Here is a 24,113-nt window from a genome sequence, read left to right as displayed (position 1 = left end):
TTCGTCCCGGTATATTTTGTTGCAATTACGATATGTTTATTTCTGTCAGCTTTCAGTTTAGATCAACAAGGCGTATGTATGCATAAGAAAGTTAAAAATAAATTAGAGATGGTAAGGAGCTTCACTGATATTTATGAAGCTTTACAAAAAAGAAAAAAGAAGGGGGTATTACACTGGGAACTGGTCCTTTAGAAAACCGAAGCCTTTGCTAACCTGTATGCTTAAAAGCCCGAAATGGCCATCCCCGTCCACTCCGTTATTAACGCCCAAAGAGGTGTGAAGATTTTAAATGACTTCCTTTCTACTGCCTAACAAAGAAGCTTCCGTTAGCCTTTTATGGCAAGCTGTCTGCAAGAAACCGAACCTTCTACTGCATATCTAAAGGAAGGGAAAAACAACATTGCAATCTCAGCCGTTTAAATGAAAGGCTGTCTCGCCCTTCAAAGGGTTAATATAGTTAAATGTTACGATTGTTAGGGCATAACGAATGAAGGGTGATGAGCCATAAATTCATCCTCCCTTTACGTTTACACGAGAGGGTGGAAAACAAAGGCTGAAATGGGAATCATGATCAAGGGTTATTTCCGATTCGAACTGAACTGTGAATAAAATCGTCATGGCTATTTTGGGAAAATGACTTAGTTTACCTGAGTCATATGGTCAGGTGCCCCCATCCTGTATAGAACTGCGTCGGAAGGAGAACATAACGTTGAATTATAATTAACATGATGATTTGGAATAGAGGCAAAAGCCATTTCTCAAGCCATAAAGTCGTCATCGGACGATACCTCCAGAGTGAAGTTTTGTAGAATAGTTATAGTATTTCATGTCATTAGCCCGTGAAATATGATAAGCAGTTAAGGAATGAAATAGTAAATAGAAGAAAAAAGAATACGGGGGAGCGTGGCATCAAATCCAACATCTTGTAGAGGGTGTAATCCGTTCGTAAGCATTTTCTCACACATTTTATCGCAAAGCGTTAGATGGAAGTTCCAGTGTATTTAATTAACAAATGCACTCCTTTGAAATACAGAATAACAATCAAAACTGTATTTAGAGTTAGGAGTTTTCATCAGTTAACTATAAACTTCAATAAGGTTCATTATTCCTACCGGTCTTAAAAAACAGAAGTTGGAAAATGCTAGCAAGATTGGCCCGAAAAAAGCTTTTTGAGAAGGCGAGGAGACACCTTGGAATGTCGGGGCATTGAGGAAGAAGGAAGGTTGATTAAGATTTTTAATTTGTCTTCGAAATGAGAGGCCAGAAGCTTTTAAGAATTTCAATTTATTTCGTACAATGCATGGATAAATACCTATTTAATGGCAAACGTTTCATATTTTTTGCGTTCAAGAAATATCGTTATCGAACGAACCTTTTAGCACACATTATTTGATTCGCCTCTTGAACTGGAACAATAGGTTTACCTAAAGCTGCAAATACTAGAAATTTACTCCCATTATTAAACGAAGTGCAGGGTATGCAGAGTTTTGAGAAGTCCCCAACAAAGGCATCCATCAGCAGAGCATTCAGGGGCTATATCTTTACCGTAAAAATCAATGACCAGTCAGTCGTTTTAGAGTACAAATTGAATTATGAAGTCTTCTTAAATGTTGCAAAAGTACTTTTCAGAAAATGCCTAACAATAATTGTATTTCTAAGCACAGGTCGCTTGAAATATCCCAAATCGTAAAATCACGACTTTTGTAAAGGAACTTAGCAAGAGCATTATCTTATTTTGATGAATAAGTGGCTTAAATGCCAGCTATAATCACGCAGTATTATGTATAAAAAAATTTGCTGGCGTCAATAGTGCACAAGTTGGCGTCTTCGAACAATCCTACTAAGTAAGCTTCGCTGGCTTCCTGAAGAGCCATAACTGCTGAGCTTTGAAATCGGAGATCGATCTTAAAATCTTGAGCGATTTCTCTAACTAAAAAAAGGAAGATGCTAACTCATATTACCCATTAATTGTGCTAATTTTTATTTCAAAATCAGCTTTTTAGTTTCGCAAAATTATCCTTTGCAGATGCTGCTCATGCCAAAACTCGGGTGCATTACATAAATTGACGATATATCGATCTTAAATTACTAAAATTAGAATAAATTTTCTTAATTTGGCTCCAGGCATTACGAAATTCCGACACTGATTTACCGAAACCTACACCTTTTCTTTCATGCCATATTGTATTCAGTTACCGGATTACTTTCCTTTGTGGTTTTACTTAAAATTAGCTTAATTTTATTCTTACGAGTACTCATGACAAGAAAAAAATGCTGCTACGAAATATATCAATTAGTAATAAACTTGATTCGTGGAGGGGGGGTCAATTTTCAACCTATCTATTATACAAAAATAATCAACTGAAGGAAAAATTTTCAGGCTCTCTCCTTAGGCAAATTAGCCCTCATGTGCTTTGCCTTAAATGTTAAAATAAATCAGCAATATTTTCCTACTGTTCAGGCTCCCGCAGTTAATTGCGATCTCAAACACAAAAATGACATTAGGTTTTACTGCATTATAATTGGGATAATTAAAAATACCAAGTTTAAGGACACTGTCCAAAGATACCCGACTGAATTTCGTATTTAATTAGTAAAGCATCCATAAATATTTTAAACTTTTCATAAAATAACGTTTTATTAACGAAGGTGTTGATAGTCTCAAATGATCTTTCCCGGTAACACGGGCCTCTCAAATTTGATTCTTTCGCCAACGATCTTCCACACTTGGTATTTATACATCAAATGCGAAATGGCTTACCACCGAAAGCCAACAAACGTTAGGGCATAATTTCCTTTCACAGCAGGAGCAATTAGGAATCTCATTCCATGCAATCATTGGATACCATTTCCCCTAATAATTTCTTTCATCTCAACAGCGTTTTCTGTTCCCCTATAGCTCAGATTCAATGTAACTAAATAACACAAATCCCTAAAAATTGTTTTCCCTCCTTTCACTTAAAATATTTCATACTTTTGCAAGTGAATAATCTCATTACTTTATTTTAATTCAATGTATCAGCTATTGAATGGATGAGACTACCCATATTTCATCTTGGATTCAAATAGTTTCTCCTTAAAAACCTAAAAGGAATTCCTATCAGATTTTTAAAAAAGGGGGAGGGGAAACACGTATAAGGATTACTTATTCGTATATTAAATGTTTATTCAATTACTGTATTTGCTGGCATATTAGGCATCATCTCAGTTTATTATTAATTAGGATATTACAAGTTTGTGAATGGGTCAAAGGTTCATGGGATGTTGTCAAAACGGAGACAGTGGTTAAATCATTTAAGAAGTGTGGCATCAGTAATGCACTGGACGGTACAGAGAACAATTTGTTGTACGAGGCCTCAGGTACTGATTTAGTACAGGTTTCAAGTGACTTACTTAGATCAGGAGATGAGTTTCTAGATTTTGAAGAAAATTAAAAGGTGTTCTTTCCCAGATAAATTGGGTTTATTTGCAGAAAGATCAGATTATCTGGGTGTCCCAGGTAGATCAGGTATTACTTCATATTTAAAATACTGTAAATTCACTACAATGATCAGTAATAAAGTTTCATCTTTAAAAAATGTGTATAAATAAGAGGGTGCATCTTGTATGCTGGCAAATACGGCATGTGTAATTATTACTTTTCAGTATTTAACTATTTAAAAATTAATTTAAATATTAAAAAAATCAGCTCTTTAAGCATCGATAAGAGGTACAATGGAAGTGAAATCTTGCTATGTTTTGAAATTTCAATACATGTACATGCATACACATGGAAATACATATGTTATGATTCTGAGCTAATTTTTATTAATCTTTTAAAGAATCTGAACTTTCAGATTTAGGTGTGAAAGGTATTTATGTAGTAATTTGGCTGCTCTGATTATGATAAAGCTACATCAGCAATGTGAAATGAGGTATGAGTTATGTAATCTTCATGTCAATACTATTTTTTAAATCTAATATCATAGTCTGCAATATAAGTCATTTTAAAGAATACTTTTCCTTTCTTTGAGGTTCTCTTCACCACAAACTAGCTGCTGGGAAGGAAATTCAATTAATAAAGCAAACAAGTTGATAAAAATGGCTCTTTTTTTATTGACTTCTGTGATAATAAAACAAACAAATGATATGTCTTGATTAAACAATCGAGAACCAGCTATCAGAATCATAGCAGCTCTCAAGATTTTTAAGCAATTAACTTTCTTTTGAATATATATTTATCTTAAAATGTCTATTATTAAAACAATTGGCACTTTTCCAAAAAATTACCCACAACGGGCATTGGAAAGTTGTTGGTATTTTTGGATTGAGAGAAACCAACACAGACAACTGTCAGATCATGTCATAAAGGAATAAAGTATTTATTGATATTAATGATACATTTTTATTTTATAAACTAGTTTTGTAACAATGCTGTTTCCGTTATTAGGCTTGTTATTGCTAAAATGTGGTATGTCTAGTTAAAGTGCAAAAATACTAATTAAGACATCTTAAAATATTTAGTATTTTTAATTGAAAGAGTTTTAAGATATTGAAATACAATCCATAAAAACTGGCATTACTATATAAATGGTCGATATTGGATTTTACTCAAAACACTGTATACTCTTTGGCAAAATATATATATATATTTATATAAAATATATCCCAAATAACTAAATAACGTGAACCAAACCACATCTTACATTATAAACTTTTCATTTAACTTTTATTACTATTGAAACACTTTGAAAATGTCAAAAATAAAATCATTAGCAAACGTGAAAAGGAAAAAAAGTGTAACATTTAAGTACGTAAATCACACACGCAAGCACACTCCAGTCAGCGCGCTCGTGTGCAGGTTAATTCCAGAAAATCCAAAATAGATTTGTTCACAATATATTTAAAAACTTGAATAATAAAATATATATGCAGGGAATCGATTACTTCAGAGCATGGAACCTTGGTACGTAATGAAAAAATGTGTGGGTATTTGCCTTGTACACACTACAAACCAGTTAGTACAGAACATGTTATTACAACCCTCTCATTACAGATGAACACTTTTGAGCAGATAAGAGAGTTGTGCCAAATAAACACTTATTTTTAAATACAAGCGCAGATAAAACTTCAGATCTTCCAGAATACATGGTAACATTCATACAGATAAAAATTCTTTACTTTGTAGATGGCTTTATTATGCAACACATTTAAAAATTGTTGATGTGCGAGTGACAAAAATCTTCCAAAAAGAAACAACACTCATTACGTATTTATACAATATCTGTTAATATTAAAAAATCTTCAGCACCGTAAAATTACTCAAGTTTTAATTGCTATACACAACCATTGTCATTTCTAGACCTCAAAAATTTATATATAAGCTCCAGAATAACTTTTCAATCTTAAAACTCAGGTACAATATATATGCTTTAATTCATCAAATTAAATAATCTGATAACACTTTCATTTTTTACAGACTATATTTTTTTATAATTTACATGCTTCTTTCAATTTTCATATATCTCCAAGCATTGTTATGCGTTGATAGAATGCCTTTCACATAAAATAAGTTATAACTATGTTGATATCTTTTTCAAATAAAATTACTAAAAACATAACACAAAGAAATTAAGCCTTTAAACAAAACCCTGATAAAACATCGAATAATATGCATTTCATAGAAACAGTTAATATAATACACATATAATATAATATATAAGAAAACGCCCAGGAACAGAAAAAAATGTTCATGTCAAGCATTTTATCACAGCACATAATTAAATACTGTATTTATTTTATACATATATATGAGCTTTTTCTATTTACAAAGCCATAATGCTAAATTTCTCTATAGAAATGTCAACAGCCAATTTATAAATTTGAGTTTGGCATCTAATTTTCTGTAAAATATTGTTATATCTCTAATGCATTTCAATATTGTACTATTAATGAATCAACAAGGAATATAAACACCCAGTGCAAGAAAGCTATGATATAGATACTCGGTTAACGCAGACGTACCGGGCTAAATTTTAAATACTTTTTATATATGTTGGGCTTAAATTATTTCAGACATCCGCAACTGCATTGAAATAATTTAATGAAAGATCTTTGATATAAGAAAATGAACGATTTATAGCTCTGTCACACAAGCTGTTATGATTTCAATTTCTGAAAAAACCGACATTAAAATCTTTTGACCATTTCCTGTACAAATTTTTTGATTCATTCTGTTATCAAGACTGAATAAAGTAAATGCACTCAGAAAAACTACTATAAATTGTTTTGACACTCGCACATCCTTTTTCTATATATAACATTAAAAACACATAAAAATCAGAAGCATTCTACATCAGGACTAATGTACAAGGAAAATAAGTAAAACCATACAACAGCTACACAACTAATGGCATATACACAGCATGTCCCTGATAAGGCAACATTATATTAGCACTGTTTACAAATAGTAGCAATACTGATATTGTAAAATTGTGAGCAGTTACAAACTTGGAGTGCCTTTCCGACTTAAATACTAGACTGGTCGCTAACAACATTGGCAAATCTTTCAGATCTAGAGATCACTTGCAAGCACACTTGTCATAAATAGCAAACTTACCATAGAAACACATTGCAGAAACTATCTTATTTTCCACAAACGCACCAAGTTATGCAGATTGATGTTTGTAAGTTAGAAATTGCATATAAATACAAGAGCTCTTCTTCCGAGAAAGCTCTCAAAATTTGTCTACATACTTATTGCAACAGGGATACAAGACAGCATTTAACAATAATCACAAAGCACTGTTACTTATTTTTTATATATTTTTTAAAATTTTTTCTTTCAAGAATACGTAAAGCTACTTATTTTACATAACAAATGAGAGAAAATAAGTGCAAAATCTTTCTCATAACAAAAAAGAAAAATATGCAAAACGCAACATTAAGAAATAAAAGTCTGGAAGACTACAATGAAAATATAATTATTCAACATTCTTTATACGTTGCACTCAAAAATTTAATGCAGAAAAATAGACAAATATAAGTTCTCATCTGAATATAATAACAGCCACTATCGGCTTTAAAATAAAAACATTACTATAATTAAAATATTTCGCCTACATATACAGAAACCACATAAATATATTAAAATAGGAATACTAAACAATATTAAAAATAGCAAATTACTAAACCTCTTTTTTGTGCAAATTAGTTCCTTGGCTGCACAGAAAGTTTAACTGTCACAAATCACAAGACTTACATATGCAGCAACAAGGAGGGGTGATAACTGACTATAAAATTCGTAAAGATAAAATATTCCTGAAACAAGCTTCAGGACTCTAAAGATATTCATTTCAAATGGCAACCAAATTATATATGTGCAAATATTACATACACATGACAATTAAAACTACATAGTTTAAAAAGTTCATATGTGGAATATACACCTGAATAAGTAGCTTCATTTTACAGTTCTTAAATACAAATTAGACATCAAAGAATATAATCTTTATAATAATTAATACTCCATCTTATACTCGAGATTGTGATGCAGCAAAATACACAGCTCTTACATCTACTCATATAAGTTAACACCATCTTCTTTAGATGGATATATGGAATTAAATGATGGGGAGACCAAGTTAGTGACTATGGGCATGGAGACATACACTCACACACAAAGTGAAGATATAAACAAATAAAAAAAGATGAGAATGCAAAATCGTTTGGCTCTGGCACTTTTGCCAGGACTTGATATTTCAGAAGCTGCCTTAGGTCCTTAGGAGTAGATGCGAATGGCTTGGGAAGCAGGTGTGTGACATTCCGGACATTCTGAACCTGACTTTTCACAAATTCGATTGGCGCATTCCATGCAGAACAGGTTATGGCCACATGGCACAAGGGCAGCAACAATAGCACTCTCATAGCACATTACACACTCCCGTTTAGATTTATTTCCTGGGGCCAATGATTCGATGGGGCTGCTCGAAGAGCTGCTTGTGCATTTTGTTGCAGCGGCAGGAAATCCAGAAGCTAAAGTCACTGGTGATGTGCTTGCCAAAGGAGAGAAAGAAGACATGGATATTGTGCTTCCCAGATTACAAAGAATATCCCCAACTTCTGGAACTGTCAGAGGGTCACTTCTAATTCGTCGAGCAGGAGGATGATCTCCGACTATGAGATCTGTGAGTGCACCACTAATGCTATTACTTCTCTGTGACAAATCTGATAATCCTGTGCTGCTCCCACTTATAGATGTCGAACCAAACAATGAAATCCCACTATCTGTCAGAGTAGATGTTCCGAAATCAGGCCATGATGAGGCACTGAGAGAAGCACCAGGTGCCTCAAAAGTTGGGGAATCCCCAAGGCCCTCGTCAACATCGTAAAGCCCGAAGTTACTACCGAAACCAAAGATATTGTTAAACATATCATTCTGCTTTGAATTTCGGCCTGTGGAAGCCGAAAAATTAAAAATGTTGTCCCCAGGATGGAGATCTAAAAGATTATTGCTATCACGAGGAAAAGGGCAAACAAAACCATTGCCCATATCTGTCTTAAAAAGAGAGCTGTTTATGGCATTAAGGTTATTTGTGAAAGATTCCAGAGCATTTGAATTGAAATCATCATCGACTGCATCAACTGAACCACCAGTTCGCATGGCAATGTGGGCTTCTATTTCTTTTCGAGCACTTTCTACGTTATCTGGCAAACCTGTCACTTCAAAGATTGGTTCCTTATCTCTGCTTGGAGTAACAATATATGTGTTAGTTTGCTGTTGAATTCGTTTGATTGTTGCACCTTTGGGCCCTACAACCAGTCCCACGACACGATATGGAACTCTGACTTGGATTGTCGTCTGGCCTGGAATGTTAGAGTTGGGACCTGGTATAAGGGTTCCGTTGAGGTTATTTTTCCTTTGAGCTCGTATCTGGCTGAAATGTTCAGCTGCAGAGAGAATTTCACGTTTTGCAGAATTGACATCTTCCTTTCTGCCTGTAACAACGAATACTGGCTCTTCTCCTCGCACAGGAGTTTTGATGTAGGTATTTGTCTTTGCTCTTAGTGCTTTTATCTTGCAACCTAAAAACAAAAAGTAAATTAAATATTTCATATGAATATTTTCGATGTTTACATTTTAATCATACAAGAAATGAAGGTTTCTGGAAAACTGATCAATTTACATGACTTTATGTACTTGATTTAAATTTAATCGGGAGTTAATACTTATTGTGCAACATTTATGAAATCTAAAATGTGCAAGCCTACCACATAACTAATTAAACATTATATCTTGTTTAGAGGTACATGCACAGGAATTATTGCAAGTTTTATAAATGACATACTTTTATAAAACTATATTCTAAATTTAATTTCTAGTTCAGTTTTGCTGTGCAATGTTTAGGACAATAATCTATACAGACACAACAGACTGCATCAAGTTTCAAAGAAAATTTAAACTTAGTGGCCTGCGATGAATTTTACTAACTACTACTACTACTAAAAAAAAACTTCTTTAATTATTTCTTCTTTAAATTAAGTTTGATTACTTTCCCGCATTAAACAGAATTAAATTACCGATGCTTTGCTCAAATGTCCTTTTAGTAATTTAACTAACGTTTTTCACTCAGTTTTATTTTAATTGCTATAAGTATTCACTTAACTTCCTAAACGCGTTTTTCACTCAGTTTTATTTTAATTGCTATAAATATTCACTGAGCTTCGCATCAAGTAAGGAGCAGAGCTCAGCGATTAAATAAACAAAATAAACGACGACCCACAAAGCTTCCTGTTTACAAGACTAAAGGAAGACCTCTGCCTCTTATATTGCCTCTCGCTGAAGCGTCCATGCTGATAAAAATAATAATCAAAGGATATTAAAAAAGAAACGACAAAACACCTGGCAGTTGCAGCAAGTAATGGACATTTTTTAAACACAAACTTAACTTTGGTGTCAAGACAGGATAGTACGAAATCAAAATTAATTTATCAAAACTTGAAAAAGCCGGTATGTAGACTTTTACCGCAAAATCAAGAATGTTCGAATTCCCATTTGATTACGGGAAATAAACCTTTTTGAAAATTCAGTGCAAAAAATTTTTTTACCAATACGTCGGAATTCAAACCAACTAGTTAAAAAAATAGTTCGGTTTGCCTTACAGCAATCAGATTTATGTACTACTGGGGCAAAAAATTGCCTATATTTGTGACAGATCTTTATTCTGAATACAGTGGTCCATGAATACAAAAGGAGAGGTGGAAAACTACAGGCTATAATAAATGTCTGTTTACAAACTAAAAAGACAATACTACGCATGATTTACCGCCATGACAGGCAGCAAACTTTCTTACAGCCTCGTTATTAGCGTTCCTAACAGAAATGAAGCTAAATAACAGAAAATAGAAGCTGCGCCAAAGTAGGTATGCCAATACGTAGTATCACCTTGGTTAAGGCTTTTTTTTTTTCTTCAATTTTAATACCATGTTTTATTATGACTTGACTTTCACATAATTTAGGAGTCAACTTTATCTCAGTACATTCATCACATCCCTTGAAAATAATAAATGTATTTTAAAATTATTCTTTCCTAACAAATTAGTATACATCTGAAAAACGGTCAAATTCGGGGGAGTGGGAGGACTTTTCCCTTGCGCAACCGAGGTACCGATTATGCAGACATAATCTAAATAAGCCAAACCGAAGAATGGAACCAAATCTGTTGCCTATTTTCATAAACCCAGTTAAAGGTTATCGATTACCAACGATTACTTTTAATTAAATTTTCCAATATTATACGTTGCGATTCTTAAGTGGCCTAGGAAATAAATGATTATAGTTTGGTTTATTTGATTACGGCTAAGCCAACACCCTTAGAATAACTATGTAGAAAGTAATTTATCTAGGTGTTGGCTAAGCAATCGAGGGCCATCTTCTTAAGGATGGATTGGATTATTCAATTATGGCAAAGCACACGAGGGCTATCTGCCTACATCTTCTTAAGGAGAGGGTTTTGCAAGGGTTTGGTTTATGTAATTATGGCAAAGCCTCGAAGGCTATCTGCCTAAGGGGAGGGATGCCTTCGTGGAGGACTAAGGGGAACTAACTCGTATACACGTTACACATGGAGAAAGAAAAACACGAAAACGCCCATTCAGCCAACCCGTTCGTCGTATTCGAACCTCGGATCGAACTACCAGTGTTCTGCGACTTGACATCGGCCGCTGCTGTGCCGGTTCCTTAAGAGAAACTTACCCGTTACACATTTCAAAAACAACGAAAACCTCATGCAGCCAGTCCTTTCTCCAAGATGCGAAACCAGCATTTAATTACCATTGTACAGTGCCGTTACAGCTCTGCCGCTGGTGGACCGGTAACGAGTCGAGTTATGAATTAATCAGAAATGCAAATTTCAAAAAAAAATCCCAGATTTTCCTTTCCTTGGAGTTTGGAAAACTAAAATACAGAAGGCATAAAGTAAGGGGCATATCGTGTACGAAATGAAAAGTAAGAAACTTTCGAAGTACTTAAACGGTATAAGTCGACTAATTAAAAATTACGAAAATTATTATGCTTCTTTAGAAAACGAGACGTTACCCTAAAACAGCGATTTAAAAATATTTTAGACAATCGATTCGAATCGAACTAATAGCGTTCAGCGGCTTTGCCACTGGTGGGCTCTATCGTTTTAGGGAAGTGGCTTTTTTTAACGTTTGATTTTCTTAAAAATACGGGTCACTTTCGGAGGTGATCCAGCTGTGGGCGCAGAGATGAAGAGGGTATACTTTTCCCTTTAAAGGTAGTCAATTCTGGGTAAAATATGCGATTACATAAGCATTTCGAAAAATTAAGCTGTTCAATTAATCAAATTTAAATTGTGATTAATTGAATCACAAATTTAAAATCACGATTTCGAAGATGGTTATCCAAAGAATAAAAATTCGGCATATAAGTATTTGTTCATTTAGAGTTCGCAGTATCTTCTGAAATATACAACAAGCAATTTGATGGACTGTTAAAAATGCGAGCAAAAGCAGTGCTCGTTCATACGTCAAAATACGACAGAATTTTAGTTAAGCTAAACTTGCAAGGAACAAAAAAAAATCGACGAGATCATGCAGTTCCAGGAATTTCCACCTTCGAATTATTCTTAAGAACTGTTTAAAAAACGCATTCGCATACAGTACTACAAACTTTCTGATATTATGAGGCATTTTCTGTTACTTCAAATTGGCCAGTTAATGAGGGGAAGGCCGCAAAAATCACGGCATAAAATGAAATCTAATTTTCGCCAGACTTTAAATTTCTTTCCTCCAATAATAAACGTCTTCAGTTTCATAGGAACTTAATTCTCTCAGAAATGCACTGGAATATCAAGGAAATTTACAAGAATCGAATTGGTCAATGGAAAAATAACTCTCTGCTAGCGTCTAGATTTCAAACAGCTAGAACAGCATTTTAAAGTCTTAGTATATGAAAAGACGAAAGTAGTAGGACAATATGAATTACTAAAACAAACTGACTGAGAAGAAAAGGGGGTAAGGCTTTGAGCAAAATGAGATTGATAAGACTTGAAATCTCTATTGCGGAGGTTCTTAACCTTTTTTCTCTTTTGCTAGACGATCATCCCTCCTCATTCAAAAAGGACATTTCCTTTAAATTACTTTTAATGCGTTTTATAAATTAAACAGAAAAGTTTAGAAAATATCCATAAATACACAACTGGAATCCTTGAATAAAAGTCGTTTTTATATTCATAAAATAAAACTAAATACTTATGAGGTAAATAAAAAGTTGACCAATTCAACCCTGAAACTGAAATTAACCGCCTCCGGTTGAAAACCCCTCTCTATCATAACTTTTCCCGCCAAGAATGCAAATTATTCCACTGGATGGAAAATTAGTCCATGAAGTTGATCACAAATTCTTATTAGCTGTTAGTTTTATGTTTATGCACCTGTTCGAACAGAATTAACGGACGGATGACTGTATCGACAGACGATAAAAAGATTTTTATACACTGCTCTCTCGTTCGATTAACATAACATTTAATATTCGTGTTTTATTGTACAAACAATTCTTTTGAAACTTACTTGTACGAAGTGAAGGAAGCGCTGTAACAGAGAAAACCTTCCGGTTATCATATTTTAACGAAAATATTCATTCTGACCGCTCTAGAATCCATCTGAACGATTTTACTTACGAACAGAATAAAGGATTTTTCTTTAATTCCAAAACGGATCGGAAAATTGATTTAGAGGGGATTTTTGCGTAACTAATAAACGATTAGCCTAGAAAGTTTAAATTTTAAATAGTTTTAAGTTTCACTAGGCCTAACGTGGCGGCTATTTTTTTACATTTGAAACTTAATAGCACAGTGAGTAAAGTTAGTTGATGCACAAAGCTGCGCACCAAAAATTTTGTCTTGTACGTTGGACAAATTGCTTGTTTTTGCGTAGAAACTAATTTTAATTGTAAACACTGCTTTTTAAAAGTTTTAAATCTGTATTTGGCGTTTTAAGTTTTCCTGTATTTAACTATTCTTAATGAATATGTTTTGAGTTTTTACGTAATTTTGCCTTGCCGCGAAGTGAGAACTGAATTGATTGAATGAGAAATATAAATGTAATGGTTTGGTTTTATGTGATTACGACAAAGCCTCGAGGGTTATATGCCTAAAGCAGGGATGCCTTCTGGAGGACTTAGTAAGAGAAACTGGCGCTTGGATGCACGTTATATATGTGGAAAACCACGAAAACGTGCGCAAAATTATTTTTAACATAAGGTGGTTGCGTTATTACGTAATTATCCAATTTTTTGGGGGAGACAACAAATTGCTGCAATTTTATAAAATTTAGAAATCAGCATTCAACGTAAAACATTACGGCAGGCCATTTGACACCCCCCAAAAAAACTTATTTGTTTAAGAAAATTATAAAAAAATATTAAACAGTAGTGAATAACTGAAGCCTCTGAATCTGAATCAGGATATACGTAAATCTTACTATGGATTAAGAATGCACCACTACGACTTCCCTAACAAAAAAATTACTCTACCGCAAGGCTTCACAGTATGTGGTATTTTCCTTTTATGTTGCTAGAAGATCTGAAAAGATAATTCCACTTCTGAAGCGATATTTTTCTTAATGTAAAAATGTTTCCAATATTATTATGTTGGAAACATTTTATTTTTATTATATGTTTATTTTTATATCCAAAATGCTTCCAACATTTTTATGGCATGGGCGTTTTGTGTATATATAATATATATATATAAAACCCGAATAACATAACATTGTTTACCTGATGGCAGATGAATGAAATGAGAACAATTCAACCTACAGCATCTGTAAGCATATTCATAACTTCAAACAAGTTAGCAACTTCTACTGGTAACATATTCGTATATTCGTAAACTTGCGGCAGCACATCTTGAACACCTGGTTTAAAGGTGCATATTAAGGCTCGCACTAATTTGTTTAAAAAACTACTCAACACCTGCGGCAATCCCTTTTGTTGCATCTGCTATCAGCATTGACAAATGAGCAGAACAGATTTTTCGACCTTCTCGCCAAATCTTTCTCCATCGATGAAGATTATGTCACCCACCTTCAAACAGATAAAAAATTTCTCGCAAGTACTTTGAAAACCAGAGTTAACTCCGAACCAGTTGAAAATTGATTGTATCTATATAACACGATTTATGTGCATGAAATGAAAATTTTAAAAATAAATTCTATGAATAAAAACAGCTTTTCAACATACACAAACAGAAGTACATGTTGATTTATTATTGCAAGTAGTCTTAACTATTCATAAAAAACAATATGAAATGATTCCCTGAAATCAATAATTTTTATACACTGCAAAAATTTTGCATATTATTCAGAATTCTTTGATGAAAACTGCAATAAATTATCAATACATGCTGTGTTTAAGAAACGTAGTTTTGGCAAACTCAAGATAATTTCTCCGACCCACCAGTTATGACACGTAAATCTCCAATCTCTGTTGTCATTTCCGTGATTAAAGATGAGCGAATGCCTGAAAGAACTTTCATTTAAAGAAATTTCCAATTAATCAGGCTCTTATTCAGTCACACTTTCAGTTTCAATTTATTTCAGTTTTCATCAAAGAATTCTGAATAATATGCAAAATTATTCCTGACACTTTCTGTGAAGAATTTTACGTACATCGCATATTATTTATGTACGTTGTGACGAGCACTCTTAACCTCAGCAGGCAGACTGACCGTTGAAACTTGGATAGAATTACCTGTGTCGCGCTTTAGGTTGTTTTAGTTGTGTACTGAAGTTTTTTTTTTATTATGACTGTTAGAAAATGTAAAATAAACTACATAACTAAAATAAATTTACGGAAATTACTTTATATAATAGTTACATCATTATAAGTGAAGGTGGAAAATTTAGGGATCTAAAAATAATGGGGGAAACCAAATATCTTCGAATTATTTCAGTATCCGGTCACAATGGCTTGCCGGGATTCGAACACCGGACCGAACTGAACTATCAGTGTTCGGCAAATGTACCGCTCGGCTTCTGGTGGACCTGTCCTATACAGTAAAAGACAAATTTAATTTTGAAATCTTCAAATAATGAAAAATCTTTGACGGCTAAGATTCTTTTGCACGTCATAAACTTGCATATAGTTCCGGCTATTTGAAGAATGCCAGACTTTCCAAATTTCGTTAAAAAAAAAAACTACTTAAACAAGCATGCAAAACTAAAATTCTCAAAAGATAAGGTAAGGAAAGTCCGGGATAACATCCTGCAGGTACAGAAATATTTTCAAAAGCAACGAAAATTTCCATCATTTCGTTAATAAACAGTAGCATTATACTTAAACCAAAAACTCCAATTTCATTAATAGCTTGATCTATTTACCGTTTTTCATAAGCCTAAAGGAAGTTGTACTGCTAGAATTAAATGAATGTTTTAATGGATGCTAAAAGTGGCAGAGGAAACAAAATATTATGATACTACAGCTAAAAACTAAAAACCGCCCAAATTTGCGTTTCAATGGCATCACATTTGTCATACTTCTATAGAGATCGAATCTCAAGATATATAAACTCTTCTAAATTATCAAGATTTCGTCACCTGTTTAACATCACCTCTGTTTTCTATTAGTAAGAAATATGGCCATTTGCAGTGCAACAACGGCAATAAATAAGATCCTGACCGAATATTTAATTAGAATAACATGAAAGAATCCTTTTTCACAAGCTCTCAATGAAACCAAATTGCCAAATAAATAATTTTATTCGATCCAATTACTATCAGTATGGCAAGCATATTTTTGTACTTATTATATTCTAGAATTTTCTGCCACTAACCTTCTAGAAGAAAAATTCACATTCCAATGGGAGAAAAGGCATTCACTAGAAACTTTTAAAAATTGCAAATAAGAAACTTTTTCCATTTCCTTCTATTTTTAGAATCTGAATTTCCCACACTTCAAAAACACCCAAACAAACTCTTTCCTAAAAGTATGCAACCAAATATCCTCATTATTAATATTAATTACCATGTCTATTAAATTTGAAAGCCCAATTACGAACCAACATCACTAATTAAAACGATTAGGGCAACGGAAATTAACTGTCCTCCTAAAGTTCAGTAGTCTGGAGGACTTTCTCAGGAAAAAATTGGCTCGTATTAACATGTTACGCATGGGGAAAAACACGAAAACGCCATGCAGCCAGCTCGTTCACGGGATTCGAACTCGAACCGAACTTGGTAGTTCGATTCGAGTTGTTCAGGGACTTTACCGCACGGTCGCTGGTGAGCCTGAATTTGAAGATTCGCTAACACTTTCCAAGAACAGAATTCCTCAGCTTGATTCATATTTCTGCTCAAAACTCAAAGAGTTAAACTTGTGAAACTTGCCAGGTCTCCATAAGCATATCTGATTTGATATTATGCTTTCCACACTCTGGATTTTTAAATAACTCTACGCAGTAACAGCTAAAATTCAACATCTAACAAAGAAGTTGGTTGGTTTACAAGTCTCCGATAGACAAATACCTCGCGGCCGCTCCCGTACATTTTAATGCCAGAAAACAAATTCTAAAATAGCACCCCATTTCACTCTTTTTTTTTTTTTTTTTTTTTTTTGCTGGGAAGAAAAAGGTCTCACTCACTATCCTCGGCACGGTTGTGTTCGTATATAAGACAGGAAAATTTTTTACTGCTCGATTTAATCTTTCAAGAGGATAGCACATAGCACCAAACGTAGGACAGCTTTTTTCCAAACCTTTATGAAAAACGACATATTCTGAATTAACCGACTGTTAATATTCTTAACAGTAACAGTTGGAAATCTCGATCATCGGGTCGCAAATGTGCGTGTGTTCATTTAAAACGTATCATCGATCAAAAAAGGTTGAGAATCGGTTAGATAAAGAAATGTCATCTAGTAGGCTCACAACGTTTCCCACAAATCCCTGCTTTCAACAATACTATTTCGCCAACGAACTTTTAGGATTAAAAACAAAAGCTTCCCCAAAGAAGCGGTTTCGTCATACGAGAGACGAAAAATTACACTTAGAAATTCACTTTTCAGGGACTATCCACCCAGTTTTAATACATTTTGCCCATGTCTGGTACTGCTGTCGTGCAAGTGTCGAAGGTCACGTTTCAACAGTGTGACGCCATTTTTTCCCGCCCTATCGACGTAAATCAAATCAAAGGTCTGCGCCAGTCAATTAATGAATGGATTTTAAAAAAAAAAAAAAAAAATTACGAAAATCCGTGTTAATATAAACGGGAAATGTTCTCTTAAAGAATTAATTCTTTGGTTTTGTACCATATTCCTTAATTTTCTTCTGTACGAAGTTTATTCACGGGATTTCCGAATTTCTTGTACGGCAATTTAGGGATGAGAACTTGTCCCTCCACGATATAGCGGAACAGCAGTAAAACTTTAACATCTATGGAAGCTTTCCTTCTTTACATACACGTTCTCTGGGACAGCTTGAAAATAATGATAATAAAGGTAGTACTTAAAGCTCACAACGACAAATTTAATCGTGTAAACGAGTTTCCGCATGCGCAACAAAAGGTCGATCCAGGTTATTCAAACATTACAAAATATTTAATAATAGTGACTTGCAGTACACTGCCGCTTGAATATGTGCATTTTACTTCGTACGGATCTCTGCTCAAGACCTACAAATTTTAACACTTTATTCCAAAAACAAGTATCAAAAGATAAATTTTAAATCAGCAATCATTTATTTCCGTTATCCGCTTCACTGGGCAACTTTATTTAGAAAATAACAGCTGTTATATTCCTGTTACTCTAAATACCTATGTTCCTAATTACATAATAACCAACAGCAATTTTATCTCCAAAAGGAAAATAGCGCTAAAAGTAAGAATTAATCTCTAGTAACTTTTTCCGGATATTCTGTTTTTACGTCGTTTTTTGAAACACGGTATATCTGAAAACTAAGAATTTTTCCGATACTTCGTTGTTAAATATCTTGCACGTGTAGGCATAAAAGGAAAGGACTATCTTCCGCTTAAGGATTAAATCTTTCAGCAACAGCACATTTTATATGTATAGTGACAATTAAAACTGACTCAAAAAGTGAAAGGTTAATATTTAGTGCGAGCAGTTGGGAGTTATGATTTATCAGCATCGGCTACAAAACTCGTCAATCTCTTTGCGTGTCAATATCTGTCAAGAAGGCGCCACTTTGATAAAATAGCAATCTAGACGAATTAACCTACTTAAATGAAGAAAAACATTGGTGTTCTTAGAAGGGAATGAAATTCAATCTTGAGTGCCATAAAACTACACTCAATAGCATGAATTCGCATACATGCTTTTTCACTACTCCCACGTAAAATACTGATATATCATTATAATAATGGACAACTAATAAATTAATGACAATGAGGACTTTCATCTCATTTGGTCTGGTGGTCTTTTATATAAATTCTGTTGTTCAGAATAAGTTGCCGTATTTGAATCAAAATGAAAGTACAGGTTATTGGATTTACTTTTATTTGAATTTTAAGATTTGGAAAATACGCCTACCCACCGCAATAAATAAAAATAAACACAAGGTAACTTTTTAAATAAATTACTATACTAAATGCATAACACAATCACAACTGCCCCAAAATATGCAACGAGCTTAATGAACTTCGGTCTCTGCTTTGAAAAGCTGGCAATCAAATTTCAGCTAATTCTACACTGAATTATAAAACTGCTAACAAAACACGTCAGTGATTCGAAAGATCGTTCAAGTCTCGCTACAAGAAACCCGACTCACTAACATATAAATCACAATAGAAAACCAGGAAAATTAATGCACCGGTAAATAAAGCTCAAGACTTAATTCTTTCCCCCTTTAATTTCAGAAATGCCACTGCTAATGAAGAAAAATGCTGAACTGTAAAAGTTTAAAAAATTCGAGATCTAAATATCACACGCTAGAATAAATAAATGCAAAACAATGGAAATGACAGTACTCTTCAGTTATCGGGAGCAGATTCACAAATATATTTATGCATGCACTTGTGTATGAATGTACATACATGTGTGTTTACACACGTACTTACCTGAACATATACATACATTTCTGAATCTGGTCCCGATCACAGAAGAGTACCGAAATGTAAAGATTAAAAAAAAAATCTACCACGCAACTAAGATAACCCACAATTTCATTCCTTCACTATTTCCTTATTAAAATTAATTAGAATTTCTGAATTCTTTCTCTTGACACATAAAATGAACTGCATGCTTTTGTGACCGACTACTACCATGCTTCGGTCACAAATACGCTACTAAAAATCGTTCTTTTTTCAAATATTAATTATTAGCACTCATTTTAAATATTTTCAAAATTAACAAACGTTAATATTTTAAAAACAATAATATTTTCAGAAATTTTCGATCACATTTAAAAACGAGGCTAAATACATGCTTTTGGAGCACTAGCTTTATAAAAAAAAATATTTTTAAATAACCTGAAAGCCAGATTTTATATTTATGCTAAAAGGGACATTTTTTAAACATTTTGTGTGTTACCTTTACTAAAAATCATGTTCTGCGCACTTAAACCATAAAATTCAATTCAAACAGCAATAGCACAAAATGATTTTTGAAAAGAACATATCTTTAGATTTTGGATACACAAACTCGAGTGATGGCGATAAGAATTTTTTTTTCGCACAGTGTTGACACTGCTTGCTTTGAAATCGTTGAGTTTGTTAATCAAAAATTCGTTAAAGATTTACAAAATACGAAATCGATAATAAAACAAATTTCAAATTTGGGCTTTCAAAACGCACATATTGGGAGAACTGCATTATTCAGAATTTCATGGCTGTAGGTACCGTTGTTTTTCACAGCGCGAGAAACATACCCCACTGGGCAAGGCTAAAAAAAAAAAAAAAAAAAAAAAATGGCGATATGACATAATAAATTTTTATAAAACAAAATAACGCTTAATTTAAAATTTCGATTACATCGGTCATGACAAACATACATAAATAAATAATTTCGGCCCTAAACTTAGCTTTTATACAATGTTATTAACCGAATGTTTTATCGTAATAAGGCAAAGACTCGAGAATAAAATATTTCATTTCACAATTAAAGTTCATTTTCTGCACTTCTCTGGTCGAATTAAACAAAAGCAGGAGACAATTCACTAACCCGTATTTATTTATACATAAGACTTGTTTTTTCCCAGGGACGCCGTGATAAATGCTCTGGGAACTAGAAATATAGTATGGGGAATATGAATACCTTGAAATAATAATCAAATCAGAGAAATAATACAATGCAAAAATCCCGAATTTTGAACAGCAACGGAAAAATTATTTTTAACATGGCGATAAAGCGACAGCATTCACCAATGACCTTCGAAAAGCCCGCCAAAACCAACGTGAAGAATATTCCAAAAGCGTCTTTTAGACGAATTTGTGCTCTCATTTATGATTAACTTGCTTAACACCTTAGCATTAAAAAAAGAACTTTTTATTTGGTCTAACAGAGAGCTACCCAAAGGAAATATGATTAAATCGAACTTGTTTATGCTTTCTGAACTAACTAGAGAAATTTTTAGGAAATATTAGCAGCGTGGACTAAAATTTTTTAGCACTATAATATCCTATTTAATAATGGAAGATTATATACTTAAAATTTTTTTTACACACTGATTTCAACTTAAATTTGCTATACACTCATTTAGTATTATTCTCTATTGAAAAAAAACTTGCAATCGATTCTTATATTTAAGAATTACTCTTCAGTAACTGAAAACTAAGCAAACTACTTGTTCTACCTGTTGTTTTCAATCATTCATTTGATAATTAATATCAAAATTTAAAACGCGCTTACTCGGTTTATTTCGGAAAATAACACTGAAACATCTGTAAAACAATTAATTAATAGAATGTCGATAGTAACCTATTTTGCAACATAGAAGATTTCTAATTCATAAACAGTATTAGTTAAAAATTCCAATGAAGTATCTTTTGGGTAGCTGTGTTGCCAAGAAATTAATCAGCTTTTAAAAAATTATATTAAGCCCAGTAATAATATTCTATACTTACTGGGAAAAGAAAAATACCGCTTTGCATGTATCGTAATATCGCTACAAATCTTTCATAATTATTTTCCTACAAACTTACTTCAGTACACGTACAGTATTTCGTAAATTATTTACTTATGGAATTTTCTTTTATTTCGGACAATCTCAAGAAAATTTTAATAATGAATCTGTAAGCTAGAAAGTCAACTTTACTCATACAATTATAGCCAAAAAAACTTAAAATGTAACTAATTACATTCCACAATATCAACAAAACTAGTATTTCACCAATTATTCGAAACAATTTCTAAAACTTATGTTAGCCAGCTAGCAGTTGCACGATTAGCAAAACCGTTTAAAAAAAATTTTAACACATTTAATAACTAAACACTCTACACACACACAGCCACTTTAGTACCTATTCTGCAATAAATGAGACATACATATATCAGAATTTTATAGCAATAAAAATACTCTCGGCAACTAAAATAATTTTCTTTTCAAACTACCTAAAATTTGCCGTTGTAAAAACGCTCAATATTTACTAAAATTTTTAAGAATTAAATTATGTTAATATTTCCAATTTCCACGTAAAATGATAACTGCAATAAAAGAGGCTTTGTCTTGGCAAGCAGCAACATTGTATTCTATGAATCTGAACTTTGACTGAAACTTAGTTTAGCTCGATACTTCCGCTAATGATTCTCTCCTGTGTAATCACGCATATGCATGTTTATATGATTTTTCATATTAAATGATTTCTTACATACTTCACACAATATGAGGTTTCTCTTCTGTGCGAAAAAGCACATTAACTATTACATAAAGACCAATATAAATCTTAAACAAAAGCATATTTTGGTGAATTTTAATTCAAAAATCTTAATACTATTAAAAATATTTAATATACAATAATTCAAAATTTTTAATGCTTTTTAAACTCAAAAGCAGAAATTAAAAATTAGGCTATAATCCCAGCGCCAAAGAAAGCGACCGGATGTCAACCCAAACAAAGAAAAGATCCGACTGGCGCTGGCGAGAACAAAGAACTCGAGACTTTTTGGTAAATATTTTCAATTAATTTTTACCTTGCCTTCCTACGATTTCCGCAACGTGCTCAGAGCTTGGGACGGGTACACATTCCGTCGTATTTTGGCTTTTTTTGCTCCTGGGCTCTCCATCGTAGGAATTACTTAAAGACTCATTTCCGTTGTGCAGATCAATCATAGACATCTCCAACGCTAAGTCGTACAATCTTTGACCTTCGAAAGGCATGCCGTTGCGCTCCATTTCATTGAACAGACTAGCAGGCATCACAGGATAAGTATAAAATAAGAAAGCAGTATAAAAATAAAATATTAAGATCTGTTCCTTTGTGTAATAATTAAAACGCACAGCTACCTACACGCAGCATCTAGTCAAGCGCCGCACTGAAAGCACAGCGCCAAAATGTTGCGAGTCGAAAATATCCCCTATAGCCCGGGCTATACGAAACCTGTGCGTCAGCCGGTTACGTCAGTCATGTGACGGCTTTCGGACTTCGAATTGGAGGATGTGCCAGCGAAAGGCGTGACCGAGAATCGTGCAAAGCAAATGGCGTCCGTTGATTGACAGCATTTAGTAGCTTGGTTTGCGTGAGAATGGAGGGGAAATAAAGGCGCGGAAAAGGGATACAAATCGAGAGTATCCAACGAGGGAAATGAATGAATAATCAAACTTTAGGCAAGTTTTGTCAAATATGTTCAAGTTTCACATAAACCAACACTGCTATTTTTTTTTTAAGACATGAATATTAAAAAGCACTATTTTTCCACTTGGCGGGAAACTTTTGGCGCGTAACTAACCACGAGTGGTGAATGAGTGCATTATTCATCTCTTTGGTGAAATAAAGGCGTCGCTTTTGTAGTATCATGTAATTTCCTTCTAAAATTGCAGTAGAATATTTTCTATAAGAAACGTCGTAATTCCGACATATTACGCTTTTTTGAGAAGCTACTGACAACGAACGCTACCTCTAAGCTGACTACTTGTAGCACAGATGTTCGAAAATTATCTTTAATGCGTGGTAAAATGCATTATTAATTGCTTCTGATAAATAATAACCTAAAAATAATGCTTTACCATGAAACTGCTTGCCAGTTTGAAATTTGAAGTAATAAGGTTTAACCTTATATTTATGTTCTCTTTATCGAAAAAATTATGTGCATTTCGAAGGAAACTGACATGAGCTAAAACACGAAGACATTCTGTTTACACCATACCACCTTTATTTAAGGCTGAATTTTGCTTAATTCTAAATAACATATTTGATTTCTCTTTTTAATTATATTTATAATTAATGCAATGAAATAAGTCATTTGAAACAATATACTACTAAATAGTATTTTGATATTACGACTTCCATGCAGTGATGTTTACAAACAGTTATAACATTAGCATAATTAAAAGAAATCATTTTTAAGTCATATGCATTAAAAGACTACTAGTCAAACTTTACTCGTACGCAATATATATATATATATATAATGTTGTATGAACTTAAATCCATTTAGTGCGAAT

The 24,113-nt window shown here is 33.2% G+C and overlaps 1 protein-coding gene across 1 annotated transcript; it reads right to left on the bottom strand.

Annotated features, from left to right (window-relative positions):
- Positions 1–4,071: 4,071 nt before the first annotated feature.
- LOC118192803 (RNA-binding protein MEX3B-like) lies at positions 4,072–23,008 on the bottom strand. The gene is made up of 2 exons (XM_035363821.2): positions 22,643–23,008; positions 4,072–9,063 (listed from the first exon to the last, which is right to left on the bottom strand). Exons 1-2 carry the CDS (start codon positions 22,866–22,868, stop codon positions 7,760–7,762), a joined length of 1,530 nt encoding a protein of 509 aa, XP_035219712.1. The 5' UTR covers positions 22,869–23,008; the 3' UTR covers positions 4,072–7,759.
- Between the last annotated feature and the right edge of the window lie 1,105 nt (positions 23,009–24,113).

Source organism: Stegodyphus dumicola, chromosome 6 (genome assembly GCF_044657685.1).
Source record: "Stegodyphus dumicola isolate Sdum_Otavi_A_Nest chromosome 6, ASM4465768v1".
NCBI lineage: Eukaryota > Metazoa > Arthropoda > Arachnida > Araneae > Eresidae > Stegodyphus > Stegodyphus dumicola.
This window is presented reverse-complemented; position numbering and strand designations above follow the sequence as displayed.